This window comes from Gadus morhua, chromosome 13 (assembly GCF_902167405.1).
Source record: "Gadus morhua chromosome 13, gadMor3.0, whole genome shotgun sequence".
In the NCBI taxonomy this organism is placed as follows: domain Eukaryota; kingdom Metazoa; phylum Chordata; class Actinopteri; order Gadiformes; family Gadidae; genus Gadus; species Gadus morhua.
The window spans coordinates 23,846,527-23,861,944 of record NC_044060.1 but is presented as its reverse complement, the minus strand read 5'-3'; the positions used below and the strand labels follow the sequence as shown (position 1 = coordinate 23,861,944).

General features: G+C 42.4%; 1 protein-coding gene across 2 annotated transcripts; it reads right to left on the bottom strand.

The window, feature by feature from the left end:
* Nucleotides 1-3,242: 3,242 nt before the first annotated feature.
* On the bottom strand, nt 3,243-8,860 carry csf1a (colony stimulating factor 1a (macrophage)). Of its 2 annotated transcripts, XM_030374644.1 has the most exons (6): nt 8,579-8,860; nt 7,144-7,254; nt 6,944-7,006; nt 6,177-6,347; nt 5,128-5,362; nt 3,243-4,855 (listed from the first exon to the last, which is right to left on the bottom strand). In XM_030374644.1, exons 1-6 carry the CDS (start codon nt 8,825-8,827, stop codon nt 4,272-4,274), a joined length of 1,413 nt encoding a protein of 470 aa, XP_030230504.1. In that variant the 5' UTR covers nt 8,828-8,860; the 3' UTR covers nt 3,243-4,271. The 2 variants fall into 2 exon arrangements, with proteins under 2 accessions (XP_030230504.1, XP_030230505.1); XM_030374645.1 differs by lacking the exons at nt 6,944-7,006; nt 7,144-7,254; nt 8,579-8,860 and having other exon boundaries at nt 5,128-5,357; nt 6,177-6,311.
* Between the last annotated feature and the right edge of the window lie 6,558 nt (nt 8,861-15,418).

The window sequence follows — 15,418 nt, the reverse complement described above, 5'->3', positions numbered from 1 at the left end:
GCAGACTTTCAGCATCTCTCCACACTTTTCTCATCAGCCGACGAAGCAGTGGACTACTACAACAGCCATCTGAGTAGCCTCCTGGATCACCATGCACCTGTTAAAACCAGAGCAGTCACCTTCACCCGCCCAGCTCCCTGGTTTTCAGATGGGCTGCGGAAGATGAAGGCAGCAGGGCGAGTCCTTGAGCGGCGATACAAAACATCTGGCCTCACTGTTCACAATCAAATCTACCGGGAGCACCAACTACAGTATTCAAAGTCCCTTAAAGAGGCAAGGTCACTTTTTTACTCTGACGCCATCAGAAACAATCCAGGAAACTCCAAACGGCTCTTCTCTACGGTCAACCATCTTCTCAAACCACAATCCCCCCCACTTACTGGCACCACAGAAGAACAGTGCAATCACTTTGATTTTTTCAAATCAAAGATTGCACATATTCGTTCTGCTCTTTCTGGTCCTCCCACCCAAACCGTTCCCCCATATACATATGCCATTTCACAACCCCTAAACTGCTTTCCTGTGGTTTCATCAGAAGAGGTGCAGAACATCATCAGGAAGATGAAACCCTCCACCTGTGCCCTGGACCCTCTCCCAACCTCCCTGGTAAAAACCCATGTCACAGTCTTAAGTCCCCTGATCGCCTCTGTTATAAATCACTCTCTCCAAACTGGTCACGTTCCCCCCGTCTTAAAGAAAGCCATAATCAGACCACTGCTCAAAAAACACACCCTTGACCCAGAAGTCCTATCACACTACAGGCCCATCTCCAATCTCCCCTTCATATCCAAAGTACTTGAGAAAGCAGTTGCCACCCACCTTCAAAACCACCTCAAACTAAACAACCTCTATGAAAAATTCCAGTCCGGTTTCCGCTCCGCCCACAGCACAGAAACAGCACTCGTAAGAGTTACAAACGACCTCCTGAGGTCATCCGACGCTGGCTCCCCCTCCCTCCTCATCCTTCTGGATCTCTCTGCTGCTTTTGACACAGTCGACCATGACATTCTTCTAAACCGCCTCCACCTCACCACTGGACTCACTGGCACTCCCCTCAGTTGGTTTCAGTCATACCTCAAAAACCGGATAGAATGCATCTCCCTGGGTCCCTCCAAATCGAACCCACACACAGTCACTTGCGGTGTCCCCCAGGGTTCAGTCCTTGGCCCCATCCTCTTTATCCTCTACCTCATCCCCCTTGGTCAGGTCATCAGCCGCCACGGTTTCTCATTCCACTGCTATGCCGACGACACACAGCTCTATGTCAATGCCACAGCTGCCACCCCACCTTTAACATCACCGTCATCCCCATCAAAACTCACCACGTGCCTGGAGGAGATAAAGGCATGGATGGAGCACAATTTCCTCCAACTCAACAGCGCCAAAACCGAAGCCATCCTGATCGGCACCTCTCACCAGACCAAATCATCATCCATAACCAGCATCAGCTTTTCTGGCTCAAATATCCCTCTCTCATCAACAGTAACAAATCTTGGTGTAAAAATGGACCCCCAGCTCACTTTTGAATCCCATATCAACCACCTCTGCAAGACCTCCTTCTATCACCTCCGCAACATTTCCAAACTCCGCCCCATTCTCTCACTCTCAGACTCCGAAAAACTAGTCCATGCCTTTATCTCCTCCAGACTGGACTACTGTAACGCACTACTCATCGGGATCCCTAGCAAGAGCCTGCAGAGGCTTCAATACGTACAAAACTCTGCAGCTAGGATCCTGATGAGAGTCCGTAAGCATGAGCACATTACCCCCATCCTCCACTCACTCCACTGGCTTCCGGTTTCCACCCGGATTGAGTATAAGGTTTCCGTCCTCACTCACCAATCTATCCATGGACATGCCCCCCCATACCTCAAAGAACTTCTCAACCCACATAGCACAACACGCTCCCTCCGCTCCACTCACTCTAACCTCCTCCACATACCCAGAACCAAACTGAGGACCATGGGAGATAGGGCCTTCAGTGTTGCCGCCCCACGCCTGTGGAATGCCCTCCCTGACACCTTGAGGGCACCACAATCCACTGATTGTTTTAAAAAAGGTCTTAAAACATTTCTTTTTAAAAAAACCTTTGGCTCGCACTCTTAGATGTTTTTAAAACCCCCTTTTTATTTTTATTTTTGTTTTTAACCTGTAGCCCTTTGAGATCTTCGGATGAAAAGGGCACTATAAATTAAATTTATTATTATTATTTATTATTATTTGTTTTTTATTACTGAAAAAAAAAAAAAAAAAAAACTCGGTATCGCCGGTGTGCAACACCGAGTAATCGGTGTTAGTCTCAACACCGGTAACACCGGTAATACCGTATACCGCGGCAACCCTAACTGACACGGTGCTGAAATGGGCTATATGACGCAGGGGGAGACGCAGGAATGTCGCAGGAAAATGGGGTTAAAAGGGTTAAAATATCTCCCCATCAAGGCCAACCGCAGAGTAGCCTACGAAAAGAATAGACTGCAATAATATGAATGCTAAAGATATTAAAACACAATTGATTAGGCCTAGGCCAACATATATATCAGTCCTTATCCTGAACGCACTGTGCATACATTTATTCACGCCATTTCCCCCCCTGAAACAATTCCATCTTACAAAAATCCAAAATAGCTTGTGTGACAACTATAGCTGAGACGCCTGAAAGGGTGCTGGCAAGTTCGAGCTACACACGCCGTCCGTTGTTTGGTCGACAGAATCGCACTTCCGTGCGACAGGAGGATAATAACAAACAATTTTGTTCAAATATTCGTCCAATCCACTCCAAGTTTTAAGCTTCATAGAATTTTTTAACATTCTTCGAAACCTTTAAAACCGGGCATTTCGAATAATAAATGCACACCCCGCCACTCGTAACACAGATGTAGAATGCTGTCTTCAATTGATGGAATGGATTATTTCATACATCATCACAAAATTTGGAATTAATCAAATAATTACAGATAAATAATACTGAAATAATTCATGAATTACTGTTCTGAACCTCAAATTCGGAAAGTAGGACTTTGAAGAAGTGATGGCTACTTTTTGGTTGAATACATATGAACAAAATATTTATGAGCCCCAAATTGTGACCTGATGTTGGTCGCCACTGATTGGTATCTGTCGGAATGGTTACTGAAAGGTGTTGGAATGGGAGCATGTCGGAATGGGGGCATGTCTGATTGGCAGCATGTCGGAATGGCAGCATGTAACCGTTCTAAAAATAGCAATAGTCACGATAAATCTCTGCCTAAAAGGTGAATGTTCTTTATGAATCAATAACCTTGCATTGATGTCGATTTGATGACAATTGAATATAACATTTAAAAATAAAAAGTTTTATGAACTGTGACCTTGTCTGAAATGTTCAATATCGTGCCACTCTTTGCTGAAATAAGCTAGCAAGCCCAGCCACAATGGGGCGCAAACATGGCGGAAAAGCGAAAGAACACATCATTTACACAATGATTGGGAGGAAGAGTTATCTTTTATGACTGTGAAAGACAAGTATTTATGTCTAATTTGCGGGGCCGTGCAACTTTGTTATTCGTGAAGTTTGTATCAAACACATAGCCTTCATACTACTCAGTGACCTTTAAGTAGCTCTCAGGTTCCAAAAGGTTAGCGACCCCTGTTCTAGACCTTTTTCACAGGCGCATCATGGTAGGACAAACTCAAGTATGGCTCATAAAATTTATTATGGGTCTAACCCTACTTTCACAATACAGAGCGTGGGCAGTCAACCTTCCTCTGTGGTGAGCTCTACTCCCGTGCCCTGATGCTGAAAGGGAGCAGACCCATAGTTAGTGTGACCTGGGTCTTTCTTACACTGTAACCTCCATTTTATAAAGCTTACATGTATCCCCTGAAAAACAAAAGAAGAGATAAAAAATAAGTCTCGCTAAAAGTAAAGTTAGAAGTTACAGTTAATAATTAATGAAACAGTAAATAACAATGCTATGTGCCCTCTTCCAATAACAAAATTGTTCTGTGTTGGTATCTATCGGAACGTATGACGACTCCTGCTCCTGTCCTGGTGTGCTGTCCTGGTCTCTTCTGATTCAGACTTTGCTGTTGCGGTCGATGGAATATCCTTTGCTTTTGTTCGTAGTTCTCTTGGGAAGATTCTGTATTTTGACGAATATTTCTGTCTTCTTCTCAATGCCCTGGCATCCATAAATGCAATTTGATCCATTGTAAAATCGTCATGATTATCAGCAGTGCTCTTCGGTGTCGCTCTGTGCGTTCCTTTGGTGGCCTTAGATTCATAATATTCAAGTCTGAGGACTTCCTCCTGCCTGAGTAACAGTGTCGTATTGGTGTTGTGAGTCAAAGTCCTTTGCCTCCATAGTTCCTTTGGCCCACCCATGTGTGGTGGTCTCACCACTGCTGAAAGTCCTCTGTCCATCAGCCAGACCAAGGGCTGGGCTCACAGACGCGTTCTCAGATAACACAGAGGGCCCTGTGGTTGAGGCCTCACTTCTGTACATTAAATCCTTATCTGCCTGTCCATCCGTCTCATCCATCAAAACAGGAACCCTGACCGATACAGCTTCGGGTGAATATGGAACCTCGATCACCCTTGCTGGAACGTCAGACGATTCCCTTTCCTCAAACGGCTGACTGTGAGAGAATGCTGCCGTCTTAAAGGGACTTGGCGTTAGATTATCTTTGTCGATAGTCCCATGAGACATTGTTGTGTCCGTGTGATATGGATGACGGATGAAACCCGGAGGCAGGGCAGCTGTGGTTGGGTCTTGGGCAGGCTGTGTCCGTGGACTGTAGCTTTGAGCCGTGGAGGAGGATGGAGTGGCGGCCTTAGGGAACCATGGGCAAGGGCATTGGCATTCAAATACACCTGAAGGGAAAAGAGAAGTCTGATAAAGGGAAATTAATCCAAAACAGGTCAATATACATTGAACATTTCCAACCGCAATGGTATATCATTCATACTTTACAACATGTTTTAGAGTTTTGTGTCCGTGGGACAGTGTATTTGGGTGTGTGTGTGTGTGTGTGTGTGTGTGTGTGTGTGTGTGTGTGTGTGTGTGTGTGTGTGTGTGTGTGTGTGTGTGTGCGTGTGTGTGTGTGGCTTTCTGTTAGAGATGTGTCTCTTGTCGTCTCCCATACCGGAGGCTGTCGCGTCCGGTATGGGAATGGTTGCTGGTGGTGTGATGGTTGCTGGTGGCTCCTCCCCCTCCCCCTCCTCGTACTCCAGGGCAGCGTACTCCTCTTGACAGCTCCAGTCCAAAGGGCTGCTCCGCTGCCGCAGCAGCACCGCATACAGCTCCACCACACCCCGGGCCTTCTGAAGAGCCTCCTTAGGAGAGCTGCACAGGACCCTGGTGAAGCTCACGGGGCTGTCCTGCCGTACACAGGACACAGCTGAGTCAACACACACAGGAGAATAGGAACAAAAAGATGCCTTCAATTCTATAATACAACAGAATCGTCCATGTTAAGACTAGGCATGGGATTGTTATTCACATCCCAAGTTAAGACCACATACAAACTTTTCGGTGAAAGGTCATTTTTTAGCAGCTGTCACATCCAAAAACCCACCGGATGTAATTAAGACGAAGTGCATAGTTTTGGACTCAATGACATCTGTCAAGTCATATCTGAATAACATGTCATAAAACGAAAAATGCTCAGTTACTAGTCATTTCCAATCCTAATCCTTAGCGATTGCTTTGTTTAGACTGCACTGTAAACTTAACCAATCCTAATCTTTAGTGATTGTTTTGTTCTGTAGACTTTACCAATCCTAATCTTTATGATTGCTTTGTTCTGTAGACTTTACCAATCCTAATCTTTATGATTGCTTTGTTCTGTAGACTTTACCCATCCTAATCTTTATGATTGCTTTGTTCTGTAGACTTTACCAATCCTAATCTTTAGTAATTGCTTTGTTCTGTAGACTTTACCAATCCTAATCTTTAGTGATCGCTATGTTCTGTAGACTTTACTAATCCTAATCTTAAGTGATGGCTTTGTTCTTCAGACTTTACCAATACTAATCTTTAGTGATCGCTTTGTTCTGTAGACTTTACTAATCCTAATCTTTAGTGATTGCTTTGTTCTGCAGACTTTACCAATCCTAATCTTTAGTGACTGCTTTGTTCTGTAGACTTTACCAATCCTAATCTTTAGTGATTGCTTTGTTCTGTAGACTTTACCTCAATCTCTTCATTGATTTCTGGTACACATCCTTGGGAATAAAGGTTGAAGATGACCCTTCTCAAAGTGCTGACATATCTCCGGTTGTCAGAGTTCTTTGCATAGTTGAAGTGTGTGTTCAGCAACTCCAGGATATGTGGAAAGGCAGCTTTGACATAACAGACTTCACTCTGTAGAACAAAGATGGGTTAGGGTAAGCCAGGCAAATGTACAGATATCTAGGTATTTGCCTTTAACCCTAATCCGTTTGAATATGTTTCAATGAATACCTTAGTCAACATCAATATCATCCCCTCATAGTTAACATGAACACAATTAGTAAATATTACTTGACCAGTAGTTAACTGTTCAATGAAGATCGATCAAGTGTCAATTAATTGTTAGTTATTCCTTATACAGCGTTAATTAATGTTAATGAATGGTTAATTCATATGCCATTATTATAAAGTGTTGCCTCTGCTCTTTAGACGTGTTACGCCTCTGAACCTTTAATGCAGATATCATTTCTAGAAACGGTTCCGTTTGTGCTCCAACCAAAACTTTGAAATACTACATCTAATATTATTTTGTTGGTTCACATTCGTACAGTTAGTTCCTTGTCTTATTTATTCTAACTGGTTTCTGTGTGAATATGCCACACACTCTTTCCTGTATTGATTCCCCGATGTAGTTCATGTTGAAGCACTATAACTTCAACCTTGTTCATCTAAAACAACCACTAAATGTAATGCAATACAAACACAGCAGGTTATTTATGACTACTCACCAAATTCTGGCGTTCTGTGAATGCATAGACTATTGAACATCCATTCTCCAATTGGTTATCCATCTGGGAGGCAAATATGAGAGTGGAGATGCAGTAATTAAGGTAAATATAAATGTATACTATATATTAATAATGGAATGTATATTGTGTTGTTCTAATTGTATTTTATGTTATAATCCAACATATGCACAAGTCTTCACCAGGCGACTGAGGCTTAGTAGGTGGTGCTTTGTCACAGAGTGTCGACATGGACCAGGAAGGCCCCAGGCCAGGCTCATGAGCAGGGGCAGCAGGAAGCACAGATGCCTTGCCTGAAGATACAGGGGCACAAAGGAGACAAAGGTTTACGACGCATACCTCCTAGTCTCCTGATCAACGCAGAGGTTGACCTCCCAAGACAATGTGACCAATGGGGGACTCAAGTACAAAGGATGGGATACTCTTGAGACGGATCTGCAGACGCATTAACGGCACGGCATGAGTCATGGGAAGAGCAGTGTTAGAATTATTGACTAATGAAACAGGAATGTCCCAGAAAGCTCCGATGGGGCATTGTGACCTCAGTATGTGGCACATGAGATGAAGGGAGAGGGAGCGGTTAGATTATGGATGGCAGGAACTTTCCAAAAGATTAAATTAGATTGGAAAAAATTTACCACTTAAATTTCTTCTCAGTATTACATTGTCCCAATTTTTTTTACAATTATATAAAATGCAGTATGTTTTGCATTTACAGGCTTTAGAATGCATCACAGCAAACATATTCTGTTAAATCAAGCTATTATTTAAAAGCAGTGCGATGCAACTGGAATCTTGGCGCTTTCATGAGGGAACTAACTTACCTGAATCTTTACCCTTAAATTGGTATTTCTAAGGCCGTCTCACTTAAACTTATTCCTTTGAAAACAGAAAGTACATCATTTTCGATAATAAAATGCCAATGTTCATCATCATCATCAGCTAATTTAATAGGTTAAAATACGCGTTATGTATTAAATCATGTACTTAGTTTTATGATGTAATATGAGCTATGTAACTAAAGTATAGGGCGTAAAAGTTTAAGCTCTGAGTCCGTACATTGTTTTGTTTTTATTAAATAATGATTTAAATAATGAATGTATGAACAACATTCATACTTAATAAACATCACCTTAAAGCGATAATCCTAATAAAAAGAATGAAGATAAAACAACACAAAGGTTTTTGGATACAGCAAAGCATCCAAATGTTCAACAGAAGATGCAAGCTCGAGCTCTCTGCTTCTGATTATTAGAGATCGATTTGATCCGCCTGTCCCTCAGATTTACCTCACAGTGTGAATCCTAGACCACATTTAACAACCCACAACATCTGCAGATGTTTCCAACAGGATGAATAAGTAACTATGTTTTTTTTAACAAAGAAACTCTAAGACTTTGAAAGGAATTTGTCCCGGCTTCCACAGCCTAAATTCTTAATCTTTAATCATCCATGGTGATGCATTATATCTCAAAGCATTCCCCCAGTGTCTCCTGTTCCAATGATTGAATATAAACAGTGAGTATCCCCTAATAATGTTGAGTTTTCAACTTAATATAACAACCAGTACTTACGGAAGATTTTCAATAGAATTCCCCTATCGACACTAATTCTTACCTTGGCTGTAAGTTCCAGATTGTGTGTGTTCATCTGGCTGGCCGGGGCACATAAAGAATAGCAAAGTCCACTTTTAGAGTCATTAGCGCAGAGGTCTGGTCTGTGGGAGGTGAGTAGCGTAGTACAGAAGCAGAATGGACCAGCGGGCCAACTGAATCCCAGAGCAGCACTGCTCATACAAGCTGAGCAGAGAGGGACAGGGAGAAAGTGGGAGGTTGGGTATGTGTGTGTGTGCGTGTTTGAGCGCATGTGTGTGTGTGCATGATGCGTGTTTGTGCCCGATGTGTGTGTGCCCGATGTGTGTGTTTGTGTGCGCGATGTGTGTGCGTGTGCGTGTGCGTGTGTGTGTGTGTGTGTGTGTGTGTGTGTGTGTGTGTGTGTGTGTGTGTGTGTGTGTGTGTGTGTGAGTGTCCACCTCTGTTGCTTCCTTGGATAAGCTCCGGGATTCAGGGCTTTACGGCTTGCCTTCACATTAATGAAACCTAAAGGAGATACTATGCATTTGTCCAGCTAAGCAGCGGCCTTAAGGACAGCCAGTCAGGGCTTCAGTGTCTAGTCGTTGTCCGGTCAACAAAAGACCAAGAGTCAGGGGAAAGGGGAAGAAGGATCGATTATTTGATCATTTAGGCAACTAGGTTAGTCTTAATATGTGTTGCCTTACTGATTAATGATTACGAAGAGGTAGAGAGATACTTTTGGCATCAAGACGTTTGTCTTCTGATTTGACAAAAGGCAGGAAGGCTGTTTAAAGAGGAATCCGATAAGAGCAAATATCAATACTGTGGATGCAGCAAGTTGTATGTTACTGCTGCTATAAATAGAAAACGTCTCCCCGCGGAGTGCACTAGTGTCTCCCCATTCCACAACATGATGTAATGTCCCTACTATTGTATGTCTAGCTAACTGTTATATATCCCTATATCCACGCATTATATAGAAGTCGTTGCATGGCCAAGCATCTACCTGAGTTCAGCTCAATTCATCATGAAAGAAATCAGATACATTCACGGATTAATCCACTTGGAAAGTGGTTTAGTGAGGCTTTTAAAAGGAAAATACAATCAAATGCTATGATGCTCTAATGCTCAAAGCTTGTTTCTGTGAGATGTCTAATGGTTCAAATACTAAGTACTTAAGTACCATTTTTGATCCACGTGAGTCATAATGTGTGTTCCCGTGTCATGTTTGATTGATGGCGATGAGTCACATGATGACTTTGAGTCAGCTGCCTCCTCTTTGGTCTTTTAACACATTCTGTCAAGGTTGGAAGATTTACACTGCTTCATGCATGCCTTTGTCTGTCTCACTCGAACCAACAAAAAAACAAATGGATCACTATGCTCCAGGCTAACTACTTGAAAACACAAAACACCTGAAATATTTAAAACCCTAGCTTAGTACAAAACATTTTATGTGGTTCAGAAAAATAACCTATATCGATTAACCTTGATTAACCCAAGGCATCAAAATTAAATAAATATCTTTTTAAAAGGAACAAATCAAATGATTAATTCAGAAGAAGTATAATTGTACGACAATAGTGTCAGAGTGGGTTTCTGGTAGGGCAGCAGAAGCAAGGAGGGATAGATCAAAATGCAGATGACTCTGGACCAAACAAAAAGGGCTTTGATTAAGCAACGCAATATTTGTTCCATGTAAAGGCAGGAAAGAAACTAGAACTTGGGAACCAGGAGGAACATGGGACGTGACAACATCAAAGAAGTGACAAGGGAACAACGGAGATGAACCACTATAAAGGGGAGAGAGCGATCGGGGAATGAGGTGCCGGTGGGACGATAGAAGAGGACACAGGTCAGGGGAATGAGGAGTTGAAGGCTGGAGATTTGAGGGGAGGGAAACGTAGTGGGACATCTGGTGGACAAGGGGAGAAGGGACTCTAAACTAAATCAGGGACACTAAACTAAATCAGGACAATGGAAGAACATGACACATGGTTAATGCGTACTACCATACACTACTGCATCTATAGCGACTAAGTAGGCACAGCTCCCTTATTGTCCGATAGTGGCAGGTCCTCCACTTTCATTGGTTGACAAAGTTGATTATTTAGATATACTCTGAACAGAATTAAGAGCCTCACATTTGATACATCTTAAACAACTACCATGGACTGAACCCTGTGTTTGTAGGAATGAACATAGTGTCTCTGCTGTACCCTGACTTTGGTTCAACAGTAATCCAGTGGGAGACAAGTTATGCTATGATGACAAACATTATTCTTAGAAACGCAGAGGACAATCCGGGCCCCCCTGAAGATCGCAGCAGGGTTTATAGTTATAGATGGACCAAACATCCACCCTCCTGAGGCATCCTCGGTTTGCTGCAGCACTAGACCCAGCTGTAGCTGATTGAAGGAGTCAATCACATCTGTATGTAATTTCTCCTTTTCTATATCCCATAGAGGAAGGAGCTATGCAGCATCGCAGCAGCATGTCTGCCTTAGCCAGCCCTCCTTTGTAGGGTGGTTACTGTTCTGCAGGCAACCTCTGTTGAACTGGCCAACTAAGTATGTATTAGAACATCAACAATCAGCATCAATGAACAGGCTTTACAGAAAATCAATTACTGAAAATGAACTTGAAACTGCATTGTGTGTCTAAAAATCGAACTTATACAAGCAACGATTGTAGGTAAAAAAATGTTGTTGATTTTTCTTTTGTGAATTTTTGAATATCCACCCTGAAAAATACCACATATTCCAAAAAAGAGAAATATTGTATAAGAACAACCTAAACTAAGCATTTGTATAATAAACTAAACCAGCAAATCTGCAAAACAAAGTTAATTATACTAAATTAAAAATAAAGTTAAAAAAATATTGAATAATGCAGAACTATATTAATCTTGGCGCCAACATCCATTCTCTGTTTCGTCCACATTGAAATTCACTCTTCAACCAAGAGTGGACTGGCAGATATCTACTGGAGAACATCCTGATCATGTGGAATCCCATTCTGTTCTGCTGCAAGGATCATTCTGGAACTCTAGCCTGGGTGCATTTGCCTTAACAGACAAGCTCCTTGAGCAAATCAGCCTCACAATCATGTCGGAAGAACAGCGAAAACGTGTTTTGCTCTAAGAAGCTCTGCAGTTTTAACACTTTTGAGTAATTTTCCAGCGGCGGCATGTATTTGATGTCATCAAGTACCTGTACCTGTACTAGTCCCTGATTCGCCCGGATATGTCATAGACTAAGACACAATGTCGTGCCAGGATGAAGTTTCATCAAGCTGTCCGAATAGGTGTAAAGCCTTTTCTTGAAAGGCCCAAACACTCAAACTTAGTTGCAGCAACTTGTGGGAACAGTGTGCCAGATCCCTGTCTAAAGTCAGTTCATGGATATGTGGGATAGATGATTGTAAAGGATCAACTAGACTGTCTGTGTTAGAGGCTATGGGTTTGAAAGTGGCCAAAGAAGTCTGAAAATCTTCATCCTGCATCAATCCTGTTCTGTTCACAGTTTCTATACAGACAGGGAGGACAACCCTGATTAAATGAGGGTGGAAGTTTGTCCTGGCGAACCCAACGTGTGGAGGGATTGTCTTCCCAGTGCATTCATTGCACATGCCACAGGGACAACTGTACCATGTTCACCATGGAATACGCTCTTGTGGCAAGAACCTTCTCTGGATTCTGGATGGTGGGGCCCTCTGTCTCATTCATATTCTAAATATAATTTGCATTCCATCCCCCACAAAGGGGCCAATATTGTTTCCAAGTACATGTCCCCGGGGGGAATGAAGGATAGATTTACCCCCTTAAAAGCACCCTTTCTAAATTCCCAGTTTACTTTTGTAGAACAACTGTGTAATACCACTTCAAATATATAATGGTATTAAAGGGGTTAATAGTTTAATTTGGGGATTCTAGTAGAATATGTTAACATGGTTTAATGTAAACATAAACCTTTATAATCCCACTGTTCACTGCTACAGAACTGCATTCACCCTTTGTCAGAAAGGCTTGGTTTAAGCTCCTGTCACTTTAAGGCCCACTCCCACTGAACACCGGTTAACAAAGGGAAACATAACAACAGGTGGACCCAGAGACTGTGACATACTGTGAGTCCCATGAACTGAAATCCTTCCCCAAAGTGGACATTTCATTAATGTACCGGTCCTAGACTGATCTACAGAGAGAAACAGAATGTGAACATGCGAGATACTGATGATGTCAAGATGCTGCTAGCCAACACCTAACATACCGTTATACGCCTTTGGTGCTTCTAGCGGATGGAACTTGATTACCCATGCCCAACATATGGAAGTGTTTAGAGGATACAACTGTGGGAAGGAAAGAGAATGTTGTGTTACATTGATGTGGTTCTACTATTTCCACATTCTGCAAATCAGCATGGCCTCCAGCCTGTTTAACGCCTCTTCCAAAAATGTAAAAAGGATTGTTCCACTCAGTGCTCTGGGGAGGGAGTTTCAGGTAATCTTGAAAAAGGAACGCTACGCTGAATGCTTTTCTCAGAGGCAAAAATGTTTTTACTCCTGTTTTTTTAACAAACTTGGGCTGCGCCCATATTTCGAAGTCCATTGCTGTTCAGGTCAGACTGTTATGCATTGCGAAAGGACCACTTGAATATCTGGATGGTCTCACAAGGTTGGACACCAAGAAAGTTTCTGACTCAAAACCAGAAGGTCTTTATCCAGTTACTAGTCAGTAGTGGTGTGTAGCTAGTTAGCAGTGTTGTGCAGCTAGATAGCAGGGGTCTGCAGCTAGGTAGCAGTGGTGTAAAGCTAATTAGCAGTTGTGTACAGCTAGGTTGCAGTGGTGTACAGCTAGATAGCAGCAGTGTGCAGCTAGCTAGCAGTGGTGTGCAGCTAGTTAGCAGTGGTGTGCAGCTAGTTAGCAGTAATGTGCAGCGAGTTAGCAGTGGTGTGCAGCTAGTTAGCAGTAGTGTACAGCTGTTATTGTACCCTTTTGCAGCCATCTCAGCCATCATTAAAGCATTGCTCAGGACACAGGCCAAGATATGATCAGCAACACTGTACCCCTTGATACCAATCCTCTCTTACTTAATGATCGCTATCACGTGGAGATAAACTAGAGCCCCTCGAGAGGGAGGGAGAGGATTCTTCATCGTTCTCGACAAAAACCTTTTTAGGTAGACATGTAAAAAACGAAAATCGATTCCCTTGTTTAGACCATTCACGCTTGAGCTTTTCAGGGCCATTAGTTATCAAGCCTCTGAGAGTAGGCAACATTCCTAACATTCCTATTTCGTAAGATCGCTCATCACTCAGAGGAGAGTTTGGAGCGCAGAAGATAACCCCTTTCAGTAAGGAGTTGCCAGAAGGTGGTTGCATAGAGGTGACGATGCATGCACGTTTGTTAAGAGACCATTTAGTTAATGAATAAACCCTACGGTAAATGATATCTACAGACAGTTGGAACCGGTTTTTTTCAGTTTCTCTGCAGAAATGCCTAATCTCTTCCGGGAAATGCTACACATCTCCTTCTCGTGCAATTTTCCTCTCAATCAAAATGTAAATAATAATTGTTATTTCTGAACTGCAACTACATTGTCTTAAATAATATGGGACAAAATTAGGAACCGAATTGAAACCCCATTTATTAACAGAATGGACGTTGCCTTGGGATCTACAGCCTGGGAACTACAGCCTGGGAACCAGCAGAATCTGCGGGGTCATGTTTTATTTGCTCTGGCAGATGCCTCCCCTGCGTTAAGCTTTTGAGGACAGGAAGATGTGTTTGCCGCGTGGGCGACAGGATTTAGAAAAGTTGAATCAGCTCAGCGCTACACAATGTACTGCTCTAAACAATTGTAGGGCTGTCCAGTTGAGTCCAGAGGCTGATTAGGATTTTAAATAGTTATGTCATTCCCTCATTAAAGCCAGTCCTACTTATCTCTCAGAACTGTTTCTTAACTTATTTCAAGGTCCTACTTTTACCCCATAGTGCTCCACTGTGGACAGCGTTTTCAAAACATTGTTTTAAACCTGCCCCATATCCGATAAATGGTTGTGATTGGCCCGACCCAGGCCAGAACCGCTGGAAACCTGTCTGAACAGGAGGGGGACCAGAGTCATATATGCAAGAGAAAATAAAACATGAGCTGGCAGATCGCCTGGTTCCCAGGCTACGTCTGTAGGGAAGCCCACATAGACGCCTTTGCTGTCACGTATTCTATTGTTGTATAAAAACATAATTTAGTAAGTACTTTGTTCAGCACAACCAAGAAGGGTCACAGGGCCCCTTGTGTTTTAAATTGGTTTCTGCATTGATGATACATGCAATTTACGAAAAAGGGTCAGGAATAAAAACATCACAGATTTCTAAAGAACTTCTGTATGCCATCAGTACCATCTACCAAGAGACTTGGAGATTTGGAAAGATTACACATCTAAGAAAACTTGTTAATTCAAAAGAACAAAAATCAACCACAGTCATCAATACTTTAGATTGAAGGCCTCAGACTAAATTCCACCAGTTCACGCTCACACTTGTAGTTCCTGTGTGAAGAGGCCTAAACTATATTTACTTTGACCATCCCAAACTCCTATCAACACAGCTGCCTTTCAGCTAAATCATCTCCTTATTGTGTGACTTATTTATAATTTGCTGTGCTAAAAGTCTGCAAACTAAAACAATTGAACTTCTCCAAGTAGAAGAGGAATAAAACAATTGGAAAAACATACATCAATTGACATTCCAGAAGACTGTGCTTTCAAAGGAGAATGTCTTTTATTATTCTTAACATATTTATATTGTCTTAATCAACGATGTACAGATATACCCTTGAGGTAAGAACAGTGATGCTTTGGTCCCTTCCTATGTGTGTGTTGAATG

Excerpts from the sequence above, each read along its gene's own strand:
- csf1a (XM_030374644.1), bottom strand. The coding sequence starts at position 8,827 with ATGCGCTCAAACACGCACACACACACATACCCAACCTCCCACTTTCTC. Across the intron at positions 7,007-7,143 it reads TACTAAGCCTCAGTCGCCTG|ATGGATAACCAATTGGAGAA; the intron begins GTGAAGACTTGT and ends TTTGCCTCCCAG. Across the intron at positions 6,348-6,943 it reads TCACAGAACGCCAGAATTTG|AGTGAAGTCTGTTATGTCAA; the intron begins GTGAGTAGTCAT and ends TTTGTTCTACAG.